The sequence below is a fragment of the Capricornis sumatraensis genome, chromosome 16 (genome assembly GCF_032405125.1).
Source record: "Capricornis sumatraensis isolate serow.1 chromosome 16, serow.2, whole genome shotgun sequence".
Lineage (NCBI taxonomy): Eukaryota > Metazoa > Chordata > Mammalia > Artiodactyla > Bovidae > Capricornis > Capricornis sumatraensis.
In genome coordinates this window covers 62362091-62376975 of record NC_091084.1, presented here as the reverse complement: position 1 = coordinate 62376975, position 14885 = coordinate 62362091, and the positions used below count along the sequence as shown (strand labels likewise).

The 14885-nt window shown below is 38.4% G+C and overlaps 1 protein-coding gene across 1 annotated transcript in view; it reads left to right on the top strand.

Moving 5' to 3' along the window:
- The window catches only part of DCDC1 (doublecortin domain containing 1), a 429528-nt gene that overhangs the window by 335671 nt on the left and 78972 nt on the right, over positions 1-14885 (top strand). The window contains exon 19 of the mRNA XM_068988045.1: positions 14748-14871. Coding sequence (XP_068844146.1) covers positions 14748-14871 — 124 coding nt within the window. The remainder of the gene's footprint in view (positions 1-14747; positions 14872-14885) is intronic.

The following is a 14885-nucleotide window of genomic DNA, read 5'->3' as shown; positions in this document are numbered from 1 at the left end:
TACCGCACAATTGCACTCATCTCACACACTATTAAAGTAATGCTCAAAATTCTCCAAGCCAGGCTTCAGTAATACATGAACTGTGAACTTCCAGTTGTTCAAGCTCGTTTTAGAAAAGGAAGAGGAACCAGAGATCAAGTTGAGAACATCTGCTGGATCATTGAAAAAGCAAGAGAGTTCCAGAAAAACATCTATTTCTGCTTTATTGACTATGCCAAAGCCTTTGACTGTGTGGATCACAATAAACTGTAGAAAATTCTGAAAGAAATGGGAATACCAGACCACCTAACCTGCCTCTTGAGAAATTTGTATGCAGGTCAGGAAGCAACAGTTAGAACTGGACATGGAACAACAGACTGGTTCCAAATAGGAAAAGGAGTACATCAAGGCTCTATACTGTCACCCTGCTTATTTACTTCTATGCAGAGTACATCATGAGAAACGCTGGGCTGGAAGAAGCACAAGCTGGAGTCAAGATTGCTGGGAGAAATATCAATAACCTCAGATATGCAGATGACACCACCCTTCTGGCAGAAAGTGAAGAGGAACTAAAAACCCTCTTGATGAAAGTGAAAGTGGAGAGTGAGTCACTTCATAAATAATGCCTTTCTTTTTGGTAGTATTTTTCAATACAATGCATGCTGATTAAGAGCAGAGCTGTTTGTATTCTTATAGATGTTTGGAGTTTCTTATTTTGTGTTAGAAATAAAGACCATGGCCAAGGTTAAATGTGTGCGTTGTGTAAGACCCTGCAACCTTTTCCAGGAGCTCTGGTTTCCCATTTCACTCCTTTTAGGACCAACTTTATTTCTTCCCTAAGTTTGTGAGTTGTCATCCCTAAAGATTTTCTCCTCCAGTTCCTTGTCCCACTCTCCCCAAATGTGCTCAGCTGACACATGTTGAAGCAGCTCCCCCATCATTTGGGAGGTGCCATTTACTTCTGTGAGAGATGGGCTGGTTTTCACATTACACTGGCAACTATTCTGAACTTTAAAAAAAACAGCTGTGTGGTTGCCAGCTGACCTGCTTTAAACCAAACAGCTGCTGCTTAAAGTCAGGGGTTTTTTTTTTTTGCTATCCAGTCACTCAGTCATGTCTGACTCTTTGCGACCCCGTGGAGTGCAGCACACCAGGCTTCCCTGTCCTTCACCATCTCCCAGAGCTTGCTCAAACTCATGTCCATCAAGTTGTGATGCCATGCAACCATCTTGTCCTCTGCTGTCCCCTTCTCTTCCTGCCTTCAATCTTTTCTAGCATCAGGGCATTTTCTAGTGAGTCAGCTCTTTGCATCAGCTGGCCAAAGTATTGGAGCTTCAGCTTCAGCATCAGTCCTTCCAATGAATATTTAGGATTGATTTCCTTTAGGATTGACTGGGTTGATCTCCTTGCAGTCCAAGGGACTCTCAAGAGTCTTCTCCAGCACCACAGTTAAAAGAGTCAGGGGTAGAATTTGTAAATCCTTGGGCATTGCAAGTTTCTCTATGCCCACCTTTGTTTGAGAATATGATATGTCCAGGTTACGAACAATTGCTTCCACTCCTGATGGAACCGCAGCAGAAGATGTTCTGTGCTGGCTAGTTTAAGCCGAAAGTCAGACCAGACAGATGTGTGTGTGTGTGCATCCAAAGCTGTACAAATTTAGTTATTCTCCTATTTTGTAGCAATTGCTCACCAGGCTAAAATTATTTTTTTGTGTGAGAAACTCCTTTATTTCCCAGGTTATTTTTGAAGGAAGACAGTGAGAAGGTAAACAGGAATCTTTTTTGTGTGTGGAAGTCGGTGTTGAGTGGCAAATTTTTGTTGGTGAGGGAGAGAAGAGGCCCATGACACAGTTCCATGAACAGTTCTACACAGTTCCACACATGGCTACACACACACACACACACACACACACACACACACACACACACACACACACAGCCATCTCACATGGGGTGACTGTAACTATGGATTTAGATATCTTTATTTCTGTCTTCGTGAAATAAACTCTAAAAACCATGGAATAAACTCCATTTATTTTTGCTCTTTTTACCTCCTCACCTGTACGCTGCACAGTAATTTAGCTCTCCAGGACAGCTTTTAAGATTCTAATCTTGTTCCTGTCCAGCACTTTTCTCACAGCAGTAAGGGAAGGATTGGCATTCCTCCACTATTGTATATAAAGGAGAATCCGTTCTTGGAAATAAGAGCATTGTTTATGTTGAAATTCCCTTAGCTTAGCTGAACCTTCGATTATATCGCCCATTCAGATAACCAGATTTTTACCCCCTGTGGTCTGTTTCCATTCTCTGAGAATTGTCAACAATTTATTTCTGCTCTGGTGATTATTTTTGTGAGTGAGAGAAAAGGAGACATCTGGGAAGATTTTGATAACTGAGTCATGTACATAAAACTCTAAGCACACTTTCGAAAGATACCATGTGAGAAAATATAGCTTTTGCTAAAAAATAGTAAATTGAACTTAGTTACTGCTGAGGTGGTGTTTGTAAGCCGTGACTATTTATATGAATCACACTGTTAACTTGATCCCAGATATCATGGCAAACATCTTTACTTGTAGTTCATAAATCTGGAGGATATTATTATTTTTAAAAATCCAATATGATTTTTATAATTTTTAATGGACCCCAAATGCAAACTAAATAATTGTATTATTTTAGTAGATGTCTTGAGAAATAGACTGTATAGACCCAGAAGTGCTATGTCAGTTTTATGCAACATTATACCGACACCGTAAACCCCCATCACAAACTAAGACTTGTCATTTAGTTCTGTGAAATTTTGTTGCCCCTACATATTTACTCTTTTTATTGGACACTTTCATCCAGAAGCAATAGAAAGTTGGCAAAGACATGTAATGGTCAGTATTTTTTGTTTAATGGGAAACATTTCCGATTATGCATTCAGAAATTGGGAAAATATTGCTTTGTACGCTGTCATTCCCATTGCTGACTGTTTACAAAGACCAGAGAATATTCAAGGCAAAGGCAATTTTTTATTGTGTTAAGTTCCATGCTTGTGGCATTGTGTACAAAATGCACATAAAAGACATTTTCTTATCTATTCCTGTTATATTAGAGAAGTTCATGCCCTGCTCTTAGCATTTTCCAACACAGCTGTAGAGTAGTTTAAAGCCTATTTTTTAAATAAGTGATGCTCAATTTGTCTTTGATGATCCGGATGATTCAGGTGAGATGGGAGCACGGTCGGGCCCTTATTTGCATAAAAATTAATCACAGAAAAATGTAAATTGATAAAATTTTGCCTGGCTTTTCCCCCCTATTTGAGAACCCATGGATGGCTCCCAGAAGCAATCATCTCAGTATGGGGCCGCACTGGATGCTGTACAAATGATCACATTTGTGTTGAATACTCACTCATTTAAATGTCAGCACTGATGGGGCGGTACATCAGTAGAAAAAAATGAAAAATAAATACACAGCAGCTGAAGACTATCAAATCCGTGGGCACTCTTTAGAGATATATGATCTAATGTGAAAAAATTGCAGATTAATTATCCTTTTTGCAAAATGGTAGTTGTTTTACTATCACACCAGAAAAAAATCTGCAATTTATTTGGAATCAAACAAAAAACAGTAATGTTAAATACGTCATTACATCATTGTGTTTATTAGAAGCCTGCAATTAATTCCTAAGGCTCCTCAGGTCTTTAAAGCTGCATAGAATGAAACAAAAGAATGTTGCTATTAATTTTCAAACAAATGCTTCTCTTTCAAATCAGCCTGATTTGTGTGGGAAAAAAAAGAGGTAATGTTATGAAATTTGCTGAATATTGTGTATTAACTTCATTTCATTGTGCTGCTGACACTTCGGATAATATCTTCGCAGATCCTGTTAAAGTTGTAATGTTAAAATGTGAAGGTTTTTTTCCCCGAGTGACATGTAACTTCATCTTACCATGGAAGAAGTTGTGGAGTGTTTTCTTAACAAAAGATGCTTAAAGAAAAACAATAGAGCAACAGAAAAAATACTAACAATGGGAGAAATAGAAACTATTTGTGAGATTCTCTCAAATAGAAATTCTTTGGACCATTTTAGTCACCATTCACATTCATGAGCTTTCACACATGTAATATATGTGTATATTTGAGATTAAGAATTTGTATTTAGCTATTTTAAGGAAAACAGTAAAACCTTAAAATTTTCTTAAACAAAAACAGGTATACGTGGTGTCGTTTTTCACTCCAAGAGATGGGTAGAAGGCCTTATTATTAATATTTTTATAGTTTATACAATCCATTTAACTGTGTTTCTGGGTAGGTCTCCTTTGTACTGCTTTGGTTTTTTCAGCATACAGTTTACCTGAAGCTTTCTAGCACAGATGGACATTAGGTTCTTTCTTATTATTCTATACCTTTAGCATAGATTTAAATGATTGAAACGTCAACTACATCTTTATCGCCCAGGGAAGACACAGTTAAAACATAGCCTTTCTACCTGCTGACCTATAAAAGTCCCATTGAATTAATATTACATTAGCCAAAGTCAACGGTGGCAAAACACTAAAAATCTTTTGAGATGGTTGAATCTGTTATTACTAGAGTTGCTTTGAAGTTAGCCTAGAAAATAGCCTTTAAAATTTAAGTTGGCCAACACTTAGAGACCATACCTGTTTTAGAAATTAAATATAATCTGTCATATACTAAGAATAGCTAATACTATGGGTCACATATCATTTATGTCATTTAATAGTAACATAACATTTAACTCTCGGAGAAGGCAATGGCACCCCACTCCAGTACTCTTGCCTGGAAAATCCCATGGACGGAGGAGCCTGGAAGGCTGCAGTCCATGGGGTCGCTGAGGGTTGGACACGACTGAGTGACTTCACTTCACTTTTCGCTTTCATGCACTGGAGAAGGAAATGGCAACCCACCCCAGTGTTCTTGCTTGGAGAATCCCGGGGACAGGGGAGCCTGGTGGGCTGCCGTCTCTGGGGTCGCACAGAGTCGGACACGACTGAAGTGACTTAGCAGCAGCAGCAGCAGCAACATTTAACTCTGGACATCAGCCTTTCCAGAGTTCTGGCTATGAGTTGGACACTGTTCTGTTCCTTTGCAGATAATGAGGTGTTTAATTTCTATAATAACTCTCTGAAATAGGTATCTTGTTATCCCAAGAGTGACATGTCCATGGTCACCCAGCTAGTCTGAGGTGAAGCCAAGATTATTCCAAGTGGCCTGGCATCAGATTGCCTGCGCTTGCAAGCTACTCTGCTCTGCTGACAAATGTCTGGTGAGTACCTCTAGGTTCCAGGACTGCTGCCAGGTGGACTTGGCAAGAGAAAATGCGTTCTTTTTGTTAGAACTTTCTTTATATAATTGAAGCTGGAATATATTTTGATATCAAAATGTGTCAAGTGACACATTTAAAATTTTTATTTGGTTGAAGAACTTTATCTTAAAAAGTTACATTTTATGTCATCATTAGACTCAATCTTTTTGGTCACTGGAAGATCATGAGATATAAACAGTATTTTTCTAAACAACATTGTTACTGTTGAGATGAATCATTAGAAGCACTAAAACAGCCCTTGTCTAATTTGACAGACTTGGCTTTGCCAGAATCTCTGGGAAACCTGTGTGCCTCCATTCATTTCTCTTTCCCTGGTATAGTTCATTGGTTCATGGTAGGGCATTTTTTCATTCATGTATTGATCTATGCAATTATCCATCCATCCATCTATTTATTAAACCCAACCTCCTCTTAAATTTGCAGGTTTCTGCGATAAAAACAGCCCTTTTATCCCGTGATACAATAGAGACTCCCTGCCCATAGCCTACTCATCCTCTCTTCACAGCCCCGGCTGTATCTAACACTCAATGGCACACAAAATGAATAGGTAGGCACCCCAACTCCCATGTCCAATGTCTGATCCACCCTAAGCAGAACAGTCCCTTGGCCACCTTTCAATAATAGGAACTGCGCACAGGAGGTTTGCAATCAGGCTAGATTTGGGGTGGAGACTATTCCAGTCCCTAGAAGCAAGTTTGGGACTATTTGACCAGAGAACCCTGAGGTCTCAGAGAACTGCTTGTATTAGGGGGAAGTGTACTAGGGGGCGGCACATGGACTCCAGGTGGACACCTCCCCTTGCCCACTGAGTGAAGTGAGAGGAGGGCAGAAGTGAGGGCCAGGGCGGGGCTGCTTGTTGCCCAGGTCTCCAGCTGGTGCTGTACTCTGCAACTGTTTACTCAGTACAGGCTCTGTGCTAGATGCTGTTCTAGGTACTGGGGATGCTCTGTAACAAAACAGACAAAATCTCCATGAAGTTTACAGTCTAGCAGAAATAGATGCTGTTTCTTGTACACTGAACTGTATGCTGCTCACAGTATCAGCACTGTGACAAACATAGGATTGTTCACATGTGTGTTTATTAAGAGTTTCGTTTGTATAATTCTCTGCATTAGAAGAAAAATATAGAAGGCCATTTTTCAAGAGGTTCGAAGACTATGGGAAGTCCCTATTGCTTCTTGTCTCTCTGAGAAAACTCATTGTTTTCTTTGAAAGAACAGAGAGGGGGCCATCTTGCATTCTGATTTTAACAGTTCATTCAACAAACACCTTCTTTATGACAGTAACACTTGAACTGAATTATTAGAACCATTGCACAGACTTTCTGGACTGTCAAAGCTGTTTACATCTAAAGGTATGTTTTCCCATGTGGTGGACTGGGTGATTCACTGAGCCACAGGGCTCTGATTTTACTACAAATCCTTCTTATAACCAGGTGGGTAAGTCTTACTGGATCTCATTTCTTTCTTTGAGAATGGTAGGTGAGATGAAGTAGCCCACAAGTTCTTCTCGGATCCAAGAACAGAATCCTGTGGTGGCTGCTAGTTTTACTTGGTGTGTAGCCTCATCTTTTCAGCCTCTGCTTCCCTGGGCACGTTGTCTTCTTCTTCTCTTCTGCAGCGTTGACTTTCTCCCTGCCTCTCTTGTCTAATGATGCATGATTATGTATAGAACCTGCTCAGATAATTCAGGATAATCTCCTGCGTCAAGATCCTTAACTTAATCACACCTGCAAAGTCTTTTTGCCTTGTAACATTCACAGGTTCCAGGGAGCAGGACATGGATCTCTATTGAAGGTTCATTTTACAGCCTACTACAAGTCATAAAGTTCTGACTCTTTGTTTTGCAAATCCTGCAATGTTTATTTGAGCGTAAAGAAATTAATTGGTAATGATGGAATTTCAGGACCTAGTTTTGAGAAAAAAATTTTAATAGGGGGCTATTCTATTATCTACCAAATTGTATTCTGCAAATTATCTCTTACTCTACCCACATTTAAGAGGAATCTTGAGTGTTACTTATATTCTCTCACTTCAGATTTAAGAATTCAAGAATTTTGCATCAATTGATGGGGAATTGAGAACCCAGATTCACTAGATGATTTTAAATACAGTCCAGATTAGCTCACCCATTCATTCCTGTATTCAGTAAGTGGACAGAGCATGCCCTAAGGGCCAGGAAGACTCAATGACTCTGTTTAGTTTTCTGAAATACCTTGTATAAACCCCCATGATTGCCCCTATCACCCATGTCACTGTTATTTGTTTCACTGGTCTATTTTCTCACCTAACTAGGATTCCTCATGGACAGAAACTGTCTCAGTTCCTTGGGTCCCTGGCACCCAGCTGCACAAATGTTGAAAAGATGTCAGATGGTGCTTCCCAAGACCAACTTTAGACAAAGGATCCTTATTACTTGATTACATTTGGGGACTTCCTATGAATATTTATTATTTTCAGAGTGCTTTTACAAGTCATCACTTCTTTTTCTCAGTTAACTGCTTTTCCCCTTTGCTTTTGGAGCCTCTGCTGTGTTCTTCTTTCCCTCTCAGTTGCTAGCTCTTTTTTCTCATCTGTATCCTAGGATATTTTTGTTTGATGCAGAACTAAAATATGGCTCACAGTTGTCAATCTAAAGACCTTAAAATATGTTTGGGAAAATATTCCTGAAGAGGAAATCATTACAAAAAGCTACCCCTCACTTTCTCATGATGGTCGCTATCTTGGGTCCCCCACAGCACCGCCTTAGATCAGGCAAGTGGGGTCTATCTTCTTAATGTCACTATTCCTGAAGAGCTACCTGTCACTGTCTCTAAGAGCATTTCGTTTAGAAGTCACAAAAAGTGACCACTGGGCAAACCAATCTGTATCGATCCACAGTTGATACAGAAGCTTTGTTACATATGGATTGGTGAAATGGCAATGAGAATTAGGAAAGAGATGAGCTATCAATAGTGATGGCAACCTATGGAAAGTTCCTCAGAGGTAAATAGCAGAGAAAGCAGTAAAAAGTTCAGAGGAAGCACAGGAAAACGTAAAAGACTGGAGCCATGGAAATGACCAAGACTATATTAGAAAACATGTAGGCTAAGCTGCTCTGACAGGCACTCCAAAACTTTTAGGCTCATACAGAAGTTCATTTTTCTCTGCATTAAATTGACTGTGCCAGCTCTTGCCATCTCCCAGTCCGTGGAATGGAGAGAAGGGGCCCGAGGAGCACTGGTCCGGTTGTTTTAAAGGTGACGTCTGAGTGCTATGCGTCAGGTCCACGCACAGCCCACTTGGCTGCTCCACCTAAGTTCAAGAAAACTTCATCTTTATCTGGGTAGCCATGTGTCCATCTGGAAATCCATTATTACTAAAGGAAGGGAGAATTGATTTGGAGGACAACTATTCCTTCTTGATATGAATAAATAAGGCAATCAAGAGCCTTAAATGGTGAAGCACTTTGCTTTAAGCAAAAGAGTTGGCTCAGCCTGACGGAGACTGGGGAATGAAAAGCTGTAACGTGAAGGACTCTCCTCTAACTGGAACTCTGTGTCTTTAAAAATCATATTTATTGGAGCTATTATATAACACCAAATGATTGTATTCTTTTTCCATCTCTTGAAATGGCATCTTTCTTCCTCCCTCTCATTATTCCAAACTCTTTATTCTCCATGTACACAAAATTCATGAATGCTTGGCGAGGATTCTTCTCCCACCCTGACAGTTTCTTTCTGTAATGGGAAGCTCATATTATTTTCTTTCCATTAGGTCTACCTGTTATAACTCTTATTGAAAGTGCTATTTTTTTCCATTACATATTGTATTGTTTTCAAAAACTTTCCCAGGTATGTAATTTTTGCTTCTTCCTAAAATGCTGTAATTTTCCTGAGGGCAGAAGCCCTTTCTTTTGTGTTCCCTGTAGTGCCTAGCATAGTGCAGGGGAGAGAGAGCAGGTGCTCCATAAACAGTTATTACTTTGTTTTATTTGTATGAAAGTTGATACAGTAACTTCAGGTAGTGGATACCCCAAAGATCTCAGGTACCAAAGCGAGTCTGTGAGGCCCAAATAGGTAATAAAAAGATTCAAGAACTCAAAGATCACATAGGACTCCACAATAGGCAAGTATTCTGAAGGAACAATGGGTTTTTATGTTTGTTTACAAATCGTGTACTTGATGGAGATTTTACTGTACCTGCAAAGAGAGCTTTACTTTTACACAACTCTGAAACTCTCTGACTATGGGAGATAATGATAGGTTTTTAGTACTGAATATAGATTCCTTCTATGTATCTAAAATCTAAATAACCAGGAAGCTCAGCCAACTAGAAAAGCAAAACAAAATAGAGCAGGTCAAAGACTTAATGTTGGAAAAAAAAAAAAAACTTGCAAGGAGATGTCAGCTGTGACTTTATATCCATCTGTATACCCCTTTATTTTTCTAAACTAAATATATACATATTCCTGGCAATTACCATTAATGTACTTTAGGTTTCCACTGTGTTTCAACAATTGATGTTTTTAAGAACAACTTTGAAGTGTGCTAAAAATCCTAATTGATAATTTTAAATTGAGATGAATATAATATATAATTATGGAAATTATTATGAAATATGTATTCTTTACAGGGTAATTGTTGGAACAATTTCTCACTCTTAAAAATTCCCAGTTATGCAAGATGGAAGCATGATCATTGAGTTCCCCCACTTAGCTTTTATTTGCCATTAAAATCCAGTCTCTGTTTTAAGTACTTTGCTAGTTATCAAAATAATGTAAAGAGATGGAGCAAATGGGGATATATAAAACAGAAGAACAAATTCCATGTGTATTCATTAGTTTCTGCAAAATATTCCAGAAACAAAATGAGTAGAATAATGTCTGATATGCAGAAATTACTTGATCTTTGAACATTTTGGCTTGTAAATTAATGTACTATCAGTCCTCGGTGCCTTGTTTCTATTAGTGTAAAGTTATTTAAAATTTAAATCTTAAAAACAATTTGCTTAAACTATTTAGCTTTAATATTCAATGTAAATTGCAAAATAAATATCTATAATATTGATACAGCGGTACTGGTAAAAACCTAAAGACTAATAACTGATGGATTCAGATTTCAGTTACGTATCTAATTTCTGAACCCTTATACAGTGTTTAAGAAGAGCTTGTGTGTGTGGTTCCTGATTTTGAATGATTTCTTTGTCCAGAGGACTAGAATCTTAGAAAGCTTCAAACAGTTCAAATCTATGGCAATGTATTGGACTATTATTAAACCCAATCAAAATACGATCAGTTCTGAACTTAGTTTTTGAGAGAAGAGGTATCTGTCAACTAAAATTCTGAGGAACGATCCTGGGTTTTTCTTAAATCTTTTAGTTTAAATGAATCCAGGAAAATATTTTAACTTTGGTCAGACTTCTGTTCGTGGAGGTAGATACTTGTGAAATATCATAAATAGAATTTTACTTTTAATGAAAAGGCAGTATACTAATAAAGATAGTATTTTAAATAAACAAACTTGCTTTTGAACCTTATTTGGTTACCTTGTAGCATGTGTACCTGTGTGTGTGTGTGTGTGTGTGTGTGTGTGTGTGTGTGTGTATGAGATCAAGTAAGTCCTTTCAAAATGTGAGCTGTTTTGTTTTATATAATGTTTCAATAATAAAAGACAATTGTTTAGGAATACCCTCTTTTATACTGAAGAGAAGAATGGAAAATACTAAATAAAAATAAGTTCTCAGAAAGGCAAGATAAAGGCTGCCTGCTAACATTGTACGAATCACTGTCTCCACCTAGTGCTGACTTATAGGAATTAAGATTCCAGAGTCCTTAATGATGCTGTAAAGTTCTAATTTATGTTATGCACATGTACAGTCATTATAGTGTGGCGAGCTAGTGCCATTACAGTTAAGGATCTGTCAGCTTTTCATTTATAAGACATAATATTAAGAGGTCTATTGCTTTCACATAAAAGCTCATACTGTGCTGGAACTCTGCAGTAGAATGGCCTTTACTCCATGTTAATGTTTATTAACAATGCAAACTGAACTTGACCAGGTCTTTTTAAAGGCACCCTGATAGGCTGAAGTTATATAGGCACTGGAATCAAAAGGATGAATCTTTTCATCAACAACCTGTCCTTTGTGTGTTAGTCGCTTAGTCATGTCCGACTCTTTGTGACCCCAAGGACTGTAGCCCATCAGGCTTCCCTGTCCACGGGATTCTCCAGGCAAGATTACTGGAGTGGATTACCGTTCTCTTCTCCAGAGGATCTTCCTGACCCAGGAATTGAACCCCAGTTTCCTGCATTGCAACCAGATTCTTTACCACTTGAGCTACAGGGAATAGTAATTGCCCTACATGCATCAGACCAACGGCATCTAAAAACTCAATTGATGCAACAGATCTTGGATTTTCATAGGCTGTATTTCCCACCCTCTGAACTCAAGAAAGTGTGAAAAGTGAAAGTATTGGTCACTCAGTTGTGTTTGACTCTCTGTGACCCCTATGGACTATGGCCCGCCAGACTCCTCTGTCCGTGGAATTCTCCAGATAAGAATACTGGAGTGGGTAGTGGGTAGCCATTCCCTTCTCCAGAGGACCTTCCCAATCCAGGGATCAAACCCAGGTCTCCTGCATTGCAGGCGGATTCTTTACCATCTGAGAACCAGGAAGCCCTTGGCACTCAAGATAAGACTCACACTTTTGGCTACTAATTGGAGAAAAGGAAGAGAATATGGTTTCATGGAAGTCAAATAAAGTCAGGTCAAGTTAGAGAAAGTGTTCTGAAAAAGAGGGAAGGATCATGTTGAACACTGCTGTTAGTTCACTTATGTCTTGAGAAATGATCTTGGGCTTTGGTGATGGTAAAACACTGATAGGGCATTTTCACTGGAATTCAAGAGATAAGAATCTAATTGGAATTGGCTTAAGAGAAAAAGGGAGGAGAAGAAGAGATGAGGGACTTCCCTGGTGGCCCCGTGATTAAGATTCCACACTTCCAATGCAGGCGGTATGGGTTCAATCCCTGTTCAGGGATCTAAGATCCCACGTGCTCTGTGGCACAGACAGGAAATAAAAATAAGAATAATAAATTTTAAAAAAAGAAAACCAGATGAGCATTTTAGGGAATATGCTGTATAAGAGCACAAAGAAATAAGGCAACAACTGGAAGTGTTTTATTTTTTTAAAGTGTTTTTTAAAACTGTTTTTCTTTTTTAAAGATATCAAGCTGTCAGACATTATGCAGATGGAATGACCAGAAAGGAAGGAAAGTTAATAGTTCAGGACAAAGTCCTAGATGAGAGAAGATGAGGATGTAGACACAAACAGAAGTGTTGGTCTTAGATTGGAGCACACAGCTCTACTGTAATTGGAGATCAGGTTCTTAGGTGGGAAAGAGGAAGTCTTTCGTGCCACCACCACCCCTCAGTATCCAGGTCCCCAAAACTCTCAGCAAGCTTCAACAGGAAAGCCAGTTCCTTGAACACAGGTTTGGACACCGCAGATGCTTCTGAGGAGGCTGGCTGAGCTCAGAAAATGTTTAGGCTCAGATGACCTTCACGTGTGCTAGAAAATAATGTGTAATGGGCTGCTCCTTATTGTCCTTCAGTAATCAGTAACTTACCATATTAGTAAATGTCCATCATTTCATTTCTAGGCAATTACTTAACTATAGTGATTATTCTCTTGCCATAGTGTTAAATTTTACTAGCTAATATTGAATTAGGAATCTCACATCTTTGATTTGAAGTAAGATTGTTGATTTAGTTCTTAAATTACCAGTGACTGACTTTATTATGAAGCCTATCTCCCATTCATGGAATGAGATAGCTAGTTTTCCACATCTTTATGGTTTAGAATGTTTCTATAGCATGAAAATGATATGTTCCATGCCCTGTGAAGTTATGAGTAAGAGCATATTTTCTATTTCAGATCTTTGAGGGTTTTAAAAAATTATTTCATAAGTTTTGCATTTATTAACATATACATACTTTGGAAGGAATGATGCTAACGCTGAAGCTCCAGTACTTTGGACACCTCATGCAAAGAGTTGACTCATTGGAAAAGACTGATGCTGGGAGAGATTGGGGGCAGGAGAAGAAGGGGACGACCCAGGATGAGATGGCTGGATGCATCACTGACTCGATGGACGCGAGTCTGAGTGAACTCTGGGAGTTGGTGATGGACAGGGAGGCCTGGCGTGCTGTGATTCATGGGATAGCAAAAAGTCGGACACGACTTAGCGACTGAACTGAACTGAACTGAATATTTATTTATATTTGAATCTTTGCTACTTTCTTTCATCTCTTTTCCATTGGATACATCTAAAATGAATTATTGAATGAATGCTTTTTTAATTTCTCTTCTCTATTTAGCCCTTAATACATAAGCATTTAACATTATAAATTTATCTTTGACTATGATTCTAAATGTGTTCTTCAAGTCTTTGTGATTATTATGTCGTTGCTTCTAAATAGATATTGATTGTGTTATTTTCTCCTCTGCCTGTCTGGGATAATATTAATAGTATCTTGGGACAGAGAATGTGTTTTTAAAATTATCTTGTGGTTGAAACTGTAAAATTTAAACTTTCGTTTATATCCAATTTATTCTGTCATTTGCCACAAAGTATAGCTTGTTCAGTTTTCATTTCAAAACATTATGGAAGTTTGCTTTACTAGTGTGTGGAAATATTACAAATGTTGCAAGAATTATCGAGAAAGACACATTTCCTGTTAACAGACTAAAATGTCTATAAGTAAGTGGTCATGGTTATATTCACTGGTTTTAGCAGTCAGATATTTTATCCTTATTTGTTATTTAAAACAGTTTACCTAGTCGTCCATAATCTGTTGGTGATGTAATGACGTCTCCCACACTGATTACATCTATGTTGGTTTCTCTTTGAATGTCTAAAAAGTTTTGTTTGAATTTTTTCTGTTAGTATGTTATTTATGTCATTGTTATTATAAATTGACTATTATTCTACTTTCCCTTTTGGCTCAAATTTCACTGTTGATTATAACATTGCCAATTTTTCCTGATTTTTATAAATGCATTCTTTCATTAAAAATTACTTTTATTTACGTGTCTTGTTGAGGCTTCCCAAGTGGTGCTAGTGGTAAAGAACCTGCCTGCCAGTGCAGGAGATATGGGAGATGTTGGTTCAATCCCTGGGTTGGAAAGGTCCCCTGGAGGAGGACATGGTAACTTGCTCCAGTATTCTTGCCTGGAAAATTCCACGGACAGAGGAGTCTGGTGGGCTACAGTCCATGGCGCTGCAAAGATTTGGACGTGACCGAGTGACTGAGCATATGTCTCTTGTACACAGTAAATTACCAGACTTTTTAAAATTCACACTGAGTTTTTGCCACCCAGTAAGAAGTGCTCAATGATTATTTTATAGTGATATTTAATCTTGCTAAATTCTTTGTCTTTTGTTTCAGATGGGCCATAAAACATGAAGGGACCAGTAAGCCAGGGCAATGGAAACATTCCAGAGTTGAAAATCCTCTCTGGAATAAACTTACCTACATGTGGCCAGTCCTTCCCAGCGGTCAACTTAATGAGGTACTGTTTAGATT